Source organism: Rattus rattus, chromosome 2 (genome assembly GCF_011064425.1).
Source record: "Rattus rattus isolate New Zealand chromosome 2, Rrattus_CSIRO_v1, whole genome shotgun sequence".
Taxonomy (NCBI): domain Eukaryota; kingdom Metazoa; phylum Chordata; class Mammalia; order Rodentia; family Muridae; genus Rattus; species Rattus rattus.
The window spans coordinates 117,698,119-117,714,583 of NC_046155.1; the positions used below are offsets into that span (position 1 = coordinate 117,698,119).

A 16,465-nucleotide genomic window follows, 5' to 3' on the forward strand; every position below is an offset into this window, starting at 1 on the left:
CAGATGCATTGTGGACAATGTAGTCACATGGCAAGGAGGGGGATTTAGAGAAAGAGTGAAGAAGTGTGAGCTATCAAAGAAAAATGAGAAGGAAGGAAGGGAGGGAGGGGGAGAGAGAGAGAGAGAGAGAGAGAGAGAGAGAGAGAGAGAGAGAGAGAGAGAGAGAGGAAGAAAGGGAAACATGCTAGGATCTGGCCAGACACAGGGTAAGAAAAACAAGTCCCATGTTCTGAGTCAGACCCTGAACCCCAGGACAAGCACACTGTGATTTGCAGAAACAGAAACTGGCCTAGAGGACAGGAACTCTGGGGAAGGAAAGGAAAGTACCTTCCTTGAGCAATAGTTAGTGCGCTTATCTCTTTAGTATGGCTTAAGGTGGGCCTGCTCTGCTAGGGGCAAGTCTCCCCGCCTTGAGTGATATGATGGTCCCTTGGTCATGCTATTGACTTGCCCAACTTTAATGTTAGTTCTCCACCTAGGCCTGTGATTCTATTCTCTTGACCATGAGTTTTTTCTTAATGGGCCTTTATCATTCTTTAACAATACTAAACAAATTAAACCAGCCCCAGAAAGCCAAATATCCTGTTTGTTTTTTCTCATTTGTTGTTCCTAGATTTTGTTTAGATAACTACACACACACACACACACACACACACACACACACACACACATACACCATTTCTTCTTAGGAAAAGAAATGTGAAATTTTTTCAAAGGAACCTCAACTAGGCAACAATAAGGTCCCACCAAGGGGACTCAGGGGACTCACTTCACAGAGGGCTGCAGCAACGCTCCATCTTTGGTCCATGTGTATGTGGCCTCACTGCTGGGAGTGATGAGGCTGCAAAGTATATTGATGACCTCTGTGCTTTTTGTAATGTACACTGTATTCCCAATCCTCACATTTATTGTTTTGTTAAACGAAACCGAAGGGGGTAGAGTTTGCCTCATGAGAACAGGTCCTTTTGGCTTAAAAGTCAGTTTGCCTGGGTTTTTTACTGTGGGGCTTTTAGGAATTCTTCCTGTCTCCCCTCTGAATTGAGCCTCAGGTGCAACAACTTCCTCATGGGTGCCCCTCCACTGCGCAGGCTGAGCCTTGGCCAATTCAGCTACCAGCTGATATATCATCTGGGATGCCAGGTCGTCGCTGGCCTCCCCCGTCTCCATAAGCTGACTCATGTTTCTTATAAGCTGATCAAACTGGGCTGTGTCCATGCTGTATGCTCCCTGTTTCATGGCTGCTTCAAACTGCTTGCTCTTAAACTCCCAGGAGTTATCATTTCCTTCAGAGGTCCTGCACGGCCCGAACAGAGCTCTTAAGAAAGGCTGCTTATTGATTTCACTACCATGCAGATAAAGATCATTTTTGCTATTCCACAACTGGCGCATTTTATGCCATGTGGCTCCCAAGCTATTGGCTTCATTATGGTCCAACCCAGGATAAGCTCGCGCGTGCTCTCGTAGGGACGGGTGAGCAATGAGCCGGTTGTCAGTCCCAATGAGCTTGAGAACAACCGTTTCCTGTGCAGACCCTGCAATGCATCTGTACACGCCAATGTCAGGAGTGGAAAGACTGTGGATTTTCAGTGAACCTGACTTAGTGATGCCAAGCTGCTTAGAGTTCTTCAGACAATGGCCATCCTTCTCCCATTGGATTAGAGACTTCTGGAAACGTCGTACTGGGCATTTGATGATCACAGATGTATTGAGCAGCAAGTAGGCTCTACTGCCGACCGTCAGGTTGATCCGCTTCTCCTCCCTTGTCTGGATATAGACTCTCCGGACACCGAGAATCTGGGGGCCCCGCTCTCCAAGTCTTGTCTTCGTTCCCAGTTTCAGTTCTGCAGGGGACGAAAGGAAAGGAAAGAAATGGAAAGAAACCACTCACAGGTAAAGATCATTGACTGAAAATTTCTGAGGCTGATTGAGTTAGACCTACTAATAATGTCTGTCTGTCTGTCTCTTTATCTTACCAATTCTTTAAAAGCACGAGAATTAAAACATGAGAAATATCTTACATCCACACCTTGGGGATCACAGCTACCTAATACTCCAGCCAGAATGAATGCAAGCTTCAGCATGCTGCTCGTATGTATTTATTTTATGTTGCCTGTATATAATATTTATTTTATGAAGTCCTGCTTTGGAAGGCATGAGGTTCAGTGACTCAGTGAAATAGAGGGAGAGCTTACTTCTGTAGTTGAGGGATACTTGTTCTATGCCACAGTGGCATATGGCTTGACTAGTCCTTAATGTCTCTGTACAAGTGGCCATCAATAAGAAGCTTCCACAATATGTTGCCTGGGCACTACCTGTCAGGACCCTCAGTGAATTCCTTTGGCTTAGACCACAGGTATACCAAATCTGAGGGAAGACCTGAGAGAAGTTGAATGAACACATTTAAAAGGTCTGGAAAGGATGACAGAGTTCAGAATCTCCCTCAAACATGCCAAGCAAATGTCCTTGGGGGTCTGAGGAATTAAAGGAGTGTGTTCAAAATCACAATGCTATAATAGAATAGGCACTTTAAAGTCAGATGATTCTGAGTTTGAATCCCAGCTCTTGCCTGCAACATGACAATGAGACTTTCATCAAAAAGTGTGAGGGTTAAGCCCATTTGCTTAGATAACATGTACCTTGCAGTAGCAGGCACACACAGGGTCTCATATTTGATGTTTTCAACCACCGGCCAGAAGCCACAGGACAGACTAAGAGGGAATCAGAGAGTTGGAACTGAGCCTCATTTGCTCTCAGACATTGACTCTAGTTAATGGGTTGAGACCAAAGAGGTAATCTGTCCCTTAAGGTAACAGCTTTCACACTTGTTTTACTGAAGGGAAGCTCATCTATTCTGGAGTGATGTGGGAGGAAGTCTGATTACTCTTTGATAATATGTGCTGGTCCCTTAGCAGATCACAGGGTGTGGGACTGAGGGGTTGGTAGGCACTAGCAGGTGGAAGTGAGACTGAATTTATATCAAAGGCATTGCTAGATTCAGAAGATCATGGCATTGATTTACTTAAACATCTTACTCTATTACCAGCCCTGGAAGAGTCACTGTGGAGAAAAAAAAAAACATGTTGAGATTCAAACAGATGGCTTTCGTAGGTCCTTGGAACTAGCTGTAAGGTGCTTATGGGAATGTTTGTCCATAAGAATAACTTTTAGAATCCTGTGGGCGGCCACCGGGATTTGGTAATAGTATTTCTGTAGTAAAGAAGCTTCCTAGTGAGGAACAAGCATAGTGAGCTGACATACAAAGTCCATTCAGAGCCAGCTAGGAATTCAGGCCTATTGATCTCAAGCTGGCCTTGGGTTTTGTTCAAGAACCCTCAGCTCATCTCTGTACAATGTCATGTACACATGTTTATCTGCTTCATCCCAGGGATGATACAGTGTCCACAGGGGGTGATACCCTGGCCACGGTCAAACAATATAGGTTTTTGTTTATTTGGTTTTGATTGACAACATAAGGTTTTGAACTTACTGCCCCTTAACAATGATGGAAAACAAAAGCGAGCAAGCAAAAAAATAAACAAAAAAGTACATAGGATTCCTGGATGAACTCATAGTCCCTCATCACTACAGGTAGTGATGGAATGAAGGACTTAATGAGCACACAGGGCACCAATCAATAAACAGATTCCAGCTATTTACTCATCACCCTCTTGTCAATTCTCCCAGACATTTTTTTAGGGTGTAGTTAAGGCATCAGGTTTTCAAAAGCTCTTCAGCTCACTGAAAAGCTCAACTAGCTTGAGGTCAGCCATCCTGGAGAACCACTGAATTAAACCAACATAGTAGAAAAGGGCACTCTTGGTTCAGTTTCTTCTATTCAGTGACAGTTGATGAGCTGCTCCTAGTAAGGAAGGAAAAGGATAAGGAAGAGCATCCTGTTCAAGTCGCTGCCACATTCATGTCCTTTCCTAAGATAGTGGTGGGAGCACTTCTATCTAGTCTCAGCATCAGGCACCATTGCACTTTATTTAAGTCATTCTTGTGTGTAATCAGGTTTCTCACAAACATGGCCAATGGATAGCTTTGAAACCCAGTCTTCTAGAACAATGCCAAATTCCAACACTGGGATCCATGTAAGGATCCAAAGTGTAGAGAAACTTTCTTGTAGGACAGTAAAGTCCTCTACGTACAGAGTGAATGTTCCGCTGGTTGCATGACCATTTATAGAAGGCAAACCCTATGGTCCCACTGCCTCAGCAGTTGCTCACACTGAGGGTACATAGCAGTTCAGAGGGCCAGGAAGTAGAGCATGATTATCATGGAGGCAGACACTCATGAGACTTGCGAAGCTTCCAGGTTCCATATTTGGAAACTCCATTGCCAGGTTCCCCTTTGGTTCTCCTGAGTCCCTTCAGAGAAGTCCCTAGAGTATAGTGTCATTGCACCAGATCTTGGAGGAACAAGAATGCTCTGATTTGGACTTTCTGTCTTTCTCACATCTGGAACTATTCCAACACTCTAACACTGGCCAAGCCTGATGTGACCAGAGTATCATCATCCACTCTATAGAGAGGCCAGGCACAGACAACACCTTTTTAGAGGGACTTCTGGGCTGTGTGATGAAGGTACAGCATGATACCTCTTCCATTACTGCTGGGCATGAGAGGTACCACATCTGTGGCTTTGCTAAAAAGTGAAGCCATTTCTTCTATATGTCTTCCTTCTAGGTTTTTGAGTCTGACATAAAGGCCAACTCCAGGTGCCAGGTGACATTTACAGCATATTCCTCAGTACTTGCACACCTGTCCTTCCCTCTGTTGTATCACTTCCATGACTCTAAGCCCTGGAAGTATGCATGATTTCTTCCTCATACCATCTTGGCTGCAATTTATACTTGGTTCCACTGGCATCTGACTCTGTCACTCCGTAATGGGCTTGGCCATGACCCAGCCCTTAAAGCCTTCCTATTACCCTGCTGGAATCCTCTTAGACTCTGGCTCTCCATCTGGCCATTTGGCTGGTACTGTGTCCCTCTTCTTCCACTTGACATGGGATCCAGTAAGACAAGCTCATTTGAAGCTATGTCAAGAATGTGGGGAGTTAGTTTCTGGACTCTCGATAGGCTTTTTGACGGTTATTGATCAGAGGCCATGAGGATGCTGTGAGTAGGACTTGCTAAATGTGTTTAGATGCCCCTGAGATTCCATAACTATGGTATGGCCCAGATCAGCTCAGAAGAACAGCTCCTACTTACTTGCTGCTTTATTTTTCAATCAACTTAAGCCTGGCTTTTGTTCCTATGACCAAGGGTCTCAGGAAAAGGCGACCAATGACCCCCTAATGATAAGTTCATAACTTCCTCTTTTGGATTCTTACATAGATCCTTCCTTCCCTAATAAGCTCTTCTCAGTTGTATTTGTCTTACATTGGGCCCGATCACTCATTTGAGTTCAGAGTCCAGGTCTCCTCATGCCTCACCATGTGACTCCAACAAGCTATCTAATTTTAGTCTCTTTCTTAAAGAAATAATGGTTGTACCTGCTTCATAAGATTGTTCTGAAAATCATGAATGACTGTCTATAACGAGTTTACAGACAGTGCTATGTACAAACTACAAACTCAAAAATACTAGTTAAGGGTTTGGGTTTTCCTAAACTGGAAAGAACATCAGCTGGGAGACACAACAGAGTAAGTAATTTGAGCTTTTAAAGAGCCAAGCCCACAGAGGTACACGGCACGGAATGTTTGTGGGTAAGCAGCCTCAGTGCAGCTGGACTATATGGGGTGCTGCTGGCCTTTAGGTGTAGCATGGGACATCCTTCCTACCTGCCTCTGACCCTCCTAAACCCCTAAATGATCAAAATGAAAAGCAAGAAAATGCATCTTCAAGAACATTCACTTTATGTAAACCCAGAACACTGTTCAGGTCCTAAACATGGTGTCTATTCTAAACTTGTGTCTTCTGAGGAGCCATGACACATCTGGGCTTGGCTTCCCTTGTCCTGAGACTTCAATTATGGAGAGGCTAAGTGTATGCAAGACCATATATTTTTTGGTTTGAGGAAGGATCAGAGCAGATTTGAGGTGAGAGGAGAGAGGGAAGTCAAAAGGACATGGTGACAACACAGCCTTACTGTTACCATTGGATAAAAGAAGAGATCACTCATAACAAAATGGCAGCATGGTCATGGGAAAACAGCTGTTCTGGTGAATTTTTAGTGACTTAGTAAATGTGGGTGTCCACACTATTTTCCAGCTTATTTTAGATAACATAAACATTTCTGTCTCACTGGCAGGTTCACATTATTTATTCTTACAAATCCCAGCAACTCAAGCCAGAGGACAAAAAGCAGACCAGAAAATCACTTGAAAGCAATTCTCTAAGGTTAAAGATAACCAGGGACTCGCACCCCAAATCTGTCCTGATCCTTCCTCAAGCCAAAAAAATATATGGTCTTGCATATGCTTAGTCTCTCCATAATTGAGGTCTATGGACAAGGGAAGCCAAGCCCAGCTGGCAACAGGGTTGATTAAGTGGAACACCAGAAAAGCCAGCTAAGTGAACAGGTTTCCAGTTCAAGAGCAGAAGGTTAGGAAATAATAGGGATATATGGAAGTTCCAGAGGTCACAGTGAGGCATTAACCAAATAAGGCCCAAGAACAGGAAGCTTGGGTATCATCCCACCATGGTGATGGCATTGAAGAATTGCTGGGGTTTGGAAGTATGGCTATTAGGTTTCAGCAAAGTCATCAATAAGGAACTTGATTGCCCCATGTATTGGCAAATGTTGGTAAGGAAGATAGGAGCTAGAGGTGTGTCCTCCAGTAAAGTAGAAAGTGTCTTGAAGACCTACCTACTGAGTCTTACAACCTTCTCTAAGGGTAATGGTTAAAATGGCATACATAGGAGGTGAGAACATGGAAGCAAAGGAGAAAGGAGGCTGGGAAAGTACCCTGCTCATCACCTGGCCCTAAGATGCAGTATTGGAGAGAAAGAATGGTCTATAAATGTTCAGAAAGAGCTGATCACAGCATGGCCAAGCAAATGCTATTTATCAGTGGTGTTGGCTGGAGACCAGAGAGTGGCAGAACTGTAGATCAGCTCAGGGTGGCTGGCTCTTGCTAGGAGAATCCTGCCTCCTTTTGTTTCTATAGCCTACATGGTCAACAGGCTATGGACTATAGTGGGGTAAAGAAAAATGCTTTATTTTTCTCGTTTTGTTTTCCTCCCTAATGCTTATGAAATTCTTCTCTCCCCTGAATGCCATAATGATTTATAAACCAATCCTGTCTATTGAGTGTCCTAATGACCACGATGTATTCTCCACATGGCATTCTGTCTATTTTTAAGGAGGCTGCTGGCTATGACATTAATTTCCCTTTCCTCCAAGGCACTTTACAGCCTAGTCACCCTGATAAAAATCAGGTAGGTACGAGACTAAAACAAACACCATGCCGTGCCATTGGCCGCAGACATTCCTGATTTCCAAGAGGCTTTAGAGCTTGGAATCTCAGGGTTTTAGAATGTCAAGATTTTGAAAATATGTTCTCAAACTATTCCCAGGAAAAAAAAGTTGGTGTCCATGAATCAGCAGAGAGCAGCAGCTAAGAGCGTGGGCTCAAGAGTCAGACAGACTTGTGGTCAAACAGGCCAAAGGGTCCAATTGGCAGTCATGGAGTCTAGGGTAAACCTCAGGTCTTGCTTCAGTCTTGCATGCCTTGTCTTTAAATGAGGATAATGCCTGACTCTCAGCGTTGCCAGGGAGACTAAATGAGATAAAAACGGAAGGTGATTTCTGTCGTAGGTTGTCAATAAGTCTCATTACTTTTTAATGTTTGGATTGCTTTGTTTTGTGCGTTTCTCCAGGAAAGACCTCAATCAACATACCCACACATGCAACAGCAAAATAACAGTAGTTAATTTCTGATTTTTCCTCACTACAGGCAAACTCAGGGGAGGCTACCTGACACAGTACATGCTCTTTTATAGGGGAATGAAGACAATAAAAAGAAAAGCAGGAATGGGCCCTAGAAGCTGTCACCTCCAGGTCCCTACTCCCTTCATACTGTGTCGCCTTTCTGCTGCCTATTTGTCCTGATTTCAGTGGTTGGGTCTCTCCTACAGGACACAGATATGTAAATCTGTAGATAAGCATCCTCTAACATACACAAATATGCTTCATACAGCTTAGCTTTGAATAGAATGAAAGCATGCTATTGACGTCGTAGCGAGCTTAGGATTCATAGTTAATTGGCCATATATCCAAACTGTCATTTACTAAAAGCATGTTTTTATGCTAACTGATATTGAATTATACAGGAAAAAAAAACACCAAGAAAGTACCTTTTATCAAATACTCAGCTCTTCTACTCTTAATATTGTGATTACAGATACATTTCTGGCAAAGACAGCCAAGGAGCAATTCAGCTTAATCCCTACAAGGCACACTCACAAGCAGACACTCCTTAAAACGGACTGTCCTTAGAACTAGCTCTCGCTAGTCTACCTTTCACTGCTGAAAGCAATTTGGAGTTTTGCTTGGCCTGCTTTACCCACGGAGTTGAGACAGGCTGAGGATAAGACGGGAAGAGAAGAAACCGAAGCACGGATGACGTGAAACACTTACTGCTGCACACCGGCATCTGGCAAGGTCTCACGAGGGGGAGCCCCGGCAGGTCCCTGCACAGCGTCTCAGCTAGGGGGACTCTTCGGCCTTTGGCAGTCAGCTTTTGACACACCTGCTTTCTTCTCTGGAATCCAACCCCACAGGTGACAGAACACTGCAATGAGAGTAGCTAGTTAGAGCATGCACAGGCCAGCCTGTTGGGGAAGCACAGGCCAGCCTGCAGGGGCAGCACCAGCCTGCAGGGGCAGCACAGGCCAGCCTGCAGGGGCAGCACAGACCGGCCTGCAGGGCAGCACAGGCCGGCCTGCAGGGGCAGCACAGTCTCCAAGGCAGTTTTCACTATATAGAGAGCTTCTCATCTCAACTTCTCTCCCTTCCCTTTCTTTTCTTTTTCATTAATTTCCGCCCCCCTTCCTTATTTTCTTTTTTCAGTTCCTTCTTTCTGAGATTAGCAAGTAACTGACAGTAATCTATTGTTGTAGAATTTATGATTATCATTTTTGACGTTAAAAGTGATGACTACTTTTTTTGTGGTGTGTGTGTTTGTGTGTGTGTGTGTGAACAAGCGCGTGTGCACAGCACACCCACATGCAGGTGTGTGTATGCACATGCGTGTGGAGGTCATAGATTAAGTGTTTTTCACTTCTGCTCTTCATTTTATGTTTTGAAACACTGTTTCTCACCGAGCCCAGGATTCACTGATGGGCTAGACAGTTTGGTCAGCAAGCCCTGGGAATACAGCTGTCTCCGCCCCTTCCAGGCTTGGGTTACAAATGTACACCACCACATCTGGCTTTTCTATAGGTTCTGAAGTTCTGCCCTAGGTCTTCATGTGTGAATGGCAAATACTTTATCGACTGAGTTCTCCTCAGCCCTCTGATACACTTTGCGCTGTATGATTATGAGGTAAAACAATAATAAATGGAGAGTGTGAAATGGATATATAAAAATTATAAAAATCAATATTGCTGCAATCCTGTTCATAGTAGCTACAAAAAGTAAGTAGTTAACAATGCATTTAACCGAAAGATAAAAGGTCAGCATGATGAAAATTATAAAACATCGATGGAAATCATTGAGATGGATACACAAAAGCCAGAAAGAGAACCCATGGTCATAGATGGGAAGAGTGAATGCTGGAGACCATGCACAGCTCCCCAAGCAGTCTGCGCACCTAAAGCCATTCCTTCAAAATGCTAACCTAATGCCACCCACTTCAAAATGTCTTCCCAGGACTGTGAAAAATCCTAAAGTTTGCAGTCAATCAACCAACCAACCAACCAATCAATCAATAATAGTCAAATCAGTCTTGAGAAAATGGAAGGGAAGATACTCTGCAGTACCCAGCTTCAAAATAAACCCCAAAGCTCTGTTAGTCAAAGCAGGACAGAGTTAATATAAATTAATACAAAAATAAGCATCTAGAGTAAGGGCTCAGACTAGAACAAAACCTGTGCGTCTACAATCACCTGATTTTCGCAAAGGTGCCAAGAACATGCACTAGGGAGACAACGGTCTCTTCATTAAGTGTTGCTGGGTAACGGGGTCATCTGCATACAAAAGAATGCACATTAGATCCCTACTTCTCACCTGCTCCAAAGATACACGACTCAAAACAGGAAAGAGAAAAACCGAAGACCTGAAAGCAGCCAGAGAAAACAGAGGAACACACAGTCTGTGCACTGGAATAGACAAGAACTTTGGGATGCGCCCCTAAAGGCACAGGAAGCAGCTTTACAGTCAAATGGGACTCCATCGAACTAAGACGCTTCTGCACAAAGGAAAGGAGATGACTCTCAGAATGAAAGATGACCCGCAAAAGGAGAGGGAAGGTTTACATACTATGTCTTCTAGGAGAGGGTGTCACTCGGTACATATGAGTGATTCATAAATCTCAGTAAGCAAATCCAAGTAGCAACCATTACTACATGGGCAATCCACCTAAATGGACCCTTTTTAGAGAAGACATTCAAATGACCAAGGGGCACATGAATGATTTTCACTGAACCACAATGAGATATTACCTTACTCTTGTAGGACAGACTTTTATCAAAGATAACAAGTACTGGGGAGAGTATGGAGAAAAAGGACCCCACCATTCCAATGGTCCATAGGAATGTAAATTAATGCAACCACTATGGGAAACAGTATGGACTTTTTCTCAGAACAAAAAACAGAACTACCACCTATTCGGGCAATCCCACCAGTGAATGTTTTTCCAGGGGAAATGCAATCAGTATGTTGGAAAGGAATCTGCCTTTGCATGTGAGTGCAGTTCATGGCAGCTGAATGATGAAAGCATAAGAGTCCATCAGCAATAAATGGATAAGGAGATGATGGCGCATTTGCATCATGGGATACCCATCCTGACACAAGAATGGAACCCGGTCACCCGTGACAACATGGATGGAAACTGGAGGGAAAATGGGGGGGGGGTGTATCATTGGGTATAATTTGAAAGTCTTCCAAGATCCATATGTACAGACATGATCCCTAGAGTGGTGCTAATAGGAGGATCTGTCCCTTTAAAGGGTGGGATTTGAAGGGAGGCTCCTTAGGTCTTCGGGAGTTCAGCATTAAAAGAGATCCACACACCCTCCTATCTATGCCCCAGCTTCGGGAATGAGATGTGACCACTCACTCACACCAGCATTGTCCACCACCCTCCCCAGAGGTGAATGGTGCAAGTCCAGGGACTTCGAAGTTTCCTAAATTGTGAGCTATGTAAATCTTTTCTCTTCATGATTTAACTGGTGTATTGTTGTGTTAGTGCAAAGCTGTCTAGAAAGACTCCATTCAAGAATGACCAAAACTTCTATTTACAAAATAGCATTAATACTCAGTATCCCCTCAGGTACATGCAATTCTAATTTAAAGTATTAATGCAGTTTTATTAAGTGCATTAATACTTTATTAAATGCATTAGGGGAAAATTGAATAAAATTACGGAAACTGTTGAAGGTTTGTTTTTTTTAACCATAGTTAATTTCAAAAGGAATACTCTGATATTACTATAGAGGATTAAAGAAATATGAAACGTGGATGGTAATTTTAACTGCATTTTTTTTACTTAAGAGACTAACCAGGGACTTATGCTAAGCAAGGTAAGATAGTAAGTCCACTTTGGAGACGATCCCACTTCCTTCCAAATTCCCAGTTTGTCTGTTATGTCAACCAGGTGATGTCAAGACTTCTGGTATTTACATTCTGTTCTGCTCAGTCAATGGCTGGTTTATTAGTTTTAATTTTATACTTAAATGTTTCACCACTAATTTTCCTTAAAGAAAAAAAAACCAAGGTGAATTAATTCCTGGGGTCTATGATTTGAGTCAACTTTACAGCATTTTGGTCCTCTGAGTTCATCAAGGAGGCACATCAGATGGTTCTCTGACCTACTCTTGTTGCCTGCTCACGTGAAGAGCAACCATTACGGAGAGAGAACACTGTCAGGCCTTCCATCCCTCAGATCCTGCTTCTTTGTCTCTTTGTGTTGAGTGCTAAAGGAAAATAAATGGCTTTACTTATCATTGATTACCGCTTCTGCTCTTAGACCTTTGGGCTCCTTAGTTAAGATAACACCGAGGCAGGCTGTCTTCCAGGTTGTATTTTCTTAGATTAACAGTTGACGATGTGCTCTTGAACTTTCTCTTTATTAACAATTTATTATTTATTTTAGTGTTATGAGCGTTCTGTCTGCAGGTACACCTGCATGCCAGAAGAGGGTATAGGTGGTCAGCTTACGAACTTCTACTAAAGGAGGTCAATGGTTCTTATTTGATCTCAATATGAAAGTTCCTTTAACAAACGCTGGTGAGGCCCTCAGTGTTTCTAATGAATAATGTCCACCTGTCCTGGTGGCTCCCTTTCCCATCATTTCACCACATCTATTCTAGTATGTGTACCGTCTCTCTGATCACGGTAAGTTATTATTTTGTTGTTATTGCTTGTGAAGCAATCTTTGGTTGTGTTAGTTTCTATTTATTTTTTGAACTTTACAACATATTGCACAATTTTTATTATGTACACTTATTATCAACACACACACACACATATATATACATATATATACATATATATATACATATATATATATATATATATATATATATATTAAAATATAGGCATCTCGTTTAGGGCCTAGTGCTCCATAGTCTTTCTGTGCATTGTGAGTCTCTATGTTAGTTCCTATCTACTGCAAGAAGAAGTTTCTCTAATAAGGGCTGAGGGAGGCACTGATCTGCGGATATAACAATATGTCCTTTTATGCTTCTTTAGTAGAATAACAGTAGTAGGTTTTTTCACTAAGGCCCATGATTATCTATCCTCAGTTTCTTGGCCATTTTAGCAGTGTCAAGTATGAGCTCTGTCTCATGGACTGGGCCTTAAATCCAAACAAAAAGTGGCTGGCTACTCTCATGAGGTTGGTCCGACTATCTGCACCACTATCCTTGCCATTGGGTCTCTGATGTAAGTCACAGAGTTTGTAGCTGGATGATACCGATGATCACTGTTCTTCTTTAGTAGCATGCAAAGTACCTTTCAGCATCACGAATGCTAGCTAGTTGGGTACCACCTCAATTTCTTTATGCGCAATGACATAATTGATTTTATCCTAAGCAGTAGGACTTATCATGGGGTTATGGAGAGTAACCAACAATCTTAGCAATAGCCTGGGATGCTTGGGGAGGGGTCTTTGAGATCCCTTTGGCACTGGAGTTTTTATGTGGTGATACATGATTTCTAGTCGGGGCATTGTCTTAGCCATCACATGCTGACTCTACTTAAATTTCTTTCATGTATGTACTAACTTACACAAAATGAACTACACAGATTTTTGAACTTTTTATTTTGTGTTGTTGTTGCTGTTGTTTTGATTTTTGTTTTTGAGGGAAGAGAGAAAGAGAGAACATGAAGTTAGGTGGGTAGGGAGGAGGTAAGTAAGATCTGGGAAGGGAAGGGGGATGGAAATAATAAAATCAATACATTGTATAAAATATTTTAAGTAAAAATAAGTTAACAAACATTTTTAAAAGGTTTTATTTTTGTTCTTGTCTCCTCCTCGTCTGTTCCTGCTGTCTTTCCAGCTCTCTATTCCCTTCTAATTACCATAAAATCTCAGACCTCACTTTTAAGCCATTTTCCTCTGGACCTATTGATGGTGACTTCTTTTGCAATACAGAGCCTGATTGTCATTCTCTCAGGGAGTGCCTTATCCAGTGACTCTGTTTGGAATAGTCCCCTGCACCCTGAGTCTTCCTACAGTCTTCACGTTTGCCTTAATGCACACATTCATGCTGCTGCTCTGAAAGCATCCAGCTGTGGATGGACAGAACAAATGTAGAGGATGAGCTAACATACTTCCCATGGCTTTTCATCAAGACCCTATCATCAAGTCATTTATTTCCTTTACCCACAACTCTGTTCATTTGATTGGTTGCTGGGACTAGGAAAGGAGGTTGTAGATTACATAATGCTGTAATAATTCTGCTATTGCTGCCTCCATTTCTTCCTTCACACCATCTCATCTTTGGCATCCTTCCTCCACAAGGAGGTAATAAATGTGGTTTCTCTTCAAGCTCTTGCTTTCCCACAATTCTGCAATCTTTGCTTCTCCCATGGGTAGTACATGGTCCTTAATCCACTCTCTCTGTAATTAAAGAACTTTGCACAGGCCTTTGAGATTGGCCACATTTAGTTCTGTGGAAATCTGTATCTTTCTTGGTACCCAAGGAAGTATTTGTCAACACTCTACTTTTCTTCTCACTTTGACCCATATTTTTATGGTGTTTCGCAGGTGTGTTTTGTAACTTAGTTTGAAATTGCAGCCATTTCATTGTTCGTTGATGATCGAGTTTTTATCTTATTCTCTTTCTGACTTGTTTTTGAATCTCAAAGAGGAGTGAATTTTAAAATGACATTATTGTCATGTTTAAAAGAAAATATTCACCCAAAGCTTCCATATAATAAGTGTGAACATCAACTTTTTCTTAATTACCACTGAACCAATTTGTTCACACAACACGGTAGTAGAACATGTATGTATTAGCATACACAAAACAAACTACATGGATTTTTGAACTTTTTATTTTGTGTTGTTGTTGCTATTGTTTTGATTTTTGTTTATGAGGGAAGAGAGAAAGAGAGAACATGAAGTTAGGTGAGTAGGGAGGAGGTAAGTAAGATCTGAGAAGGGAAGGAGGACGGAAACTTTTTTTAATGAGGCATCTCTAATGGTTGGGAATGTTTAATGCTCCTCCCAACCTCTATTTTGCCTGGCAGGATAATTTGTACTTCCCTTTATTGGATAGAAGACTTACAGGATGTTCAAGACTATGGGAGACATGACATATTTTGGACCCTCTAGTACCACAGATAAGGCCTCAACCTTGTGATGAAACATCTATGATTCCACTGAAGATGTGTGACAGATTCCCCAGGAAGACCTTTCATTAATAACATGTCCTAAATTCTTGCATCTCTGAAAATGTTTGTCTAAGGCCTTTCAGTTTGAAGGTGAGTTGGGCAGGGTATAAAATTGTTCACTCACATTCATCTTAATTATGCTACTCTTTTGTTTTCCAGTACAGAGTATTAGTGCTGAGATATCTGATGCTAGTACAATCTTCTTTCTCTAATAACCAACTTGATTATCTTGTCCAGGTGCAAACACCACACATCTTTTTTTATCTTTAAAGTATAGACATTTTAGTCAGATCTGTCTTAATAATGATTATTTCCAGTTTTTGTATTATAACCAAATTTCCCAGTACAGGGAGTACTCTTTCAATGTGGCAATTTAATTAATTCTGTTTTATCCTATTGTTAGGTGATGTTCTTTCTTGGTGATTCATACTCATTAGACTATTTTTCTTTTTACTTTTCATATTTATCATTTTTATTTCTGTTTGACTCTTTGTACATATTTTAAATTACATTATTTATGTCGGGCCATTCCCAAGTTCTTTCTAGTTAAGTATAAAATTTGAAAGGAACTCAGCCATAGTTTTCTAATTCTTTCCTGAAGCCTGTTTGCTATGTTTTTACACTACTCTATTTCTATTTATCTCCTTCACTAGATTTTATATTTTCATTTATTTCTGTAGTTTTCTCAGTTCCTTTCATCTCATTTTGTATCATTGAATTATATTTTCATGTGATTCAAGAACAACATTTTATTATACTTGTGTGCTGATACTATTATTGCCCTGTAGTAATCCTTGCCGTTTGCTGATGCTCCCATATACATCAATAGTTAGCCTGCTATGCTTCTAGAGAATAGAAGTGTAAGGCAGTAGACTATTTCAGAGTATTTATTATCTTCATGGTGAGAACTTCTTCTAGTCTCTGGCGTTAAAATGTAGCCCACAATTTAGCTGAAATTTTGAGGCTGTTTTCTCTGGATGCTCCCAAGGAAATGAACATTGGCTTTTCCTTCATCCCATGTCATCCTCCCTCCAGATGTGCATTTCCGCACATTTTCTGAAGGTTGGTGGGAGGTCTGTGTGATTATTCTTCATTCACACACTTCTGTTGGGTTCACTGGTCTCCACTCACCTTACTCAGGGTTCTAGTCAGAATAGGATCATTTCTTTGTCTGGGTATGTGTTGTGGTTTCCATGTTCAGTGGCTCTTGGTCCTACATCTTCTTTTCAGCACCTGGTGTAATTTCTGCTATTTAGTTTGGTTTGGCCTTTGCCCCTTATGTTGCCTATGTGAAAATTACCTCTGTCCCTTTCCTTTTGAAAATCTAATTGCTTTATTTTTATTTCATGTTCCTTTTGTAATGCGGGGTTAGAGGGCACTAAAGACCAATGCTGCTACCATAAGCTTCCTTCTTTAGCAGCCTATTAGTTACTTTAAAGGAACTGTTGAAAGTCTAC

The 16,465-nt window shown here is 41.7% G+C and overlaps 1 protein-coding gene across 1 annotated transcript in view; it reads right to left on the reverse strand.

Annotated features, from left to right (window-relative positions):
* The window catches only part of Adamtsl3 (ADAMTS like 3), a 291,589-nt gene that overhangs the window by 40,038 nt on the left and 235,086 nt on the right, over positions 1-16,465 (reverse strand). Inside the window, exons 20-21 of the mRNA XM_032893300.1 lie at positions 8,586-8,739; positions 770-1,841 (exon numbers count right to left, since the gene is read on the reverse strand). Of these exons, the coding sequence (XP_032749191.1) occupies positions 770-1,841; positions 8,586-8,739 (1,226 nt within the window). The remainder of the gene's footprint in view (positions 1-769; positions 1,842-8,585; positions 8,740-16,465) is intronic.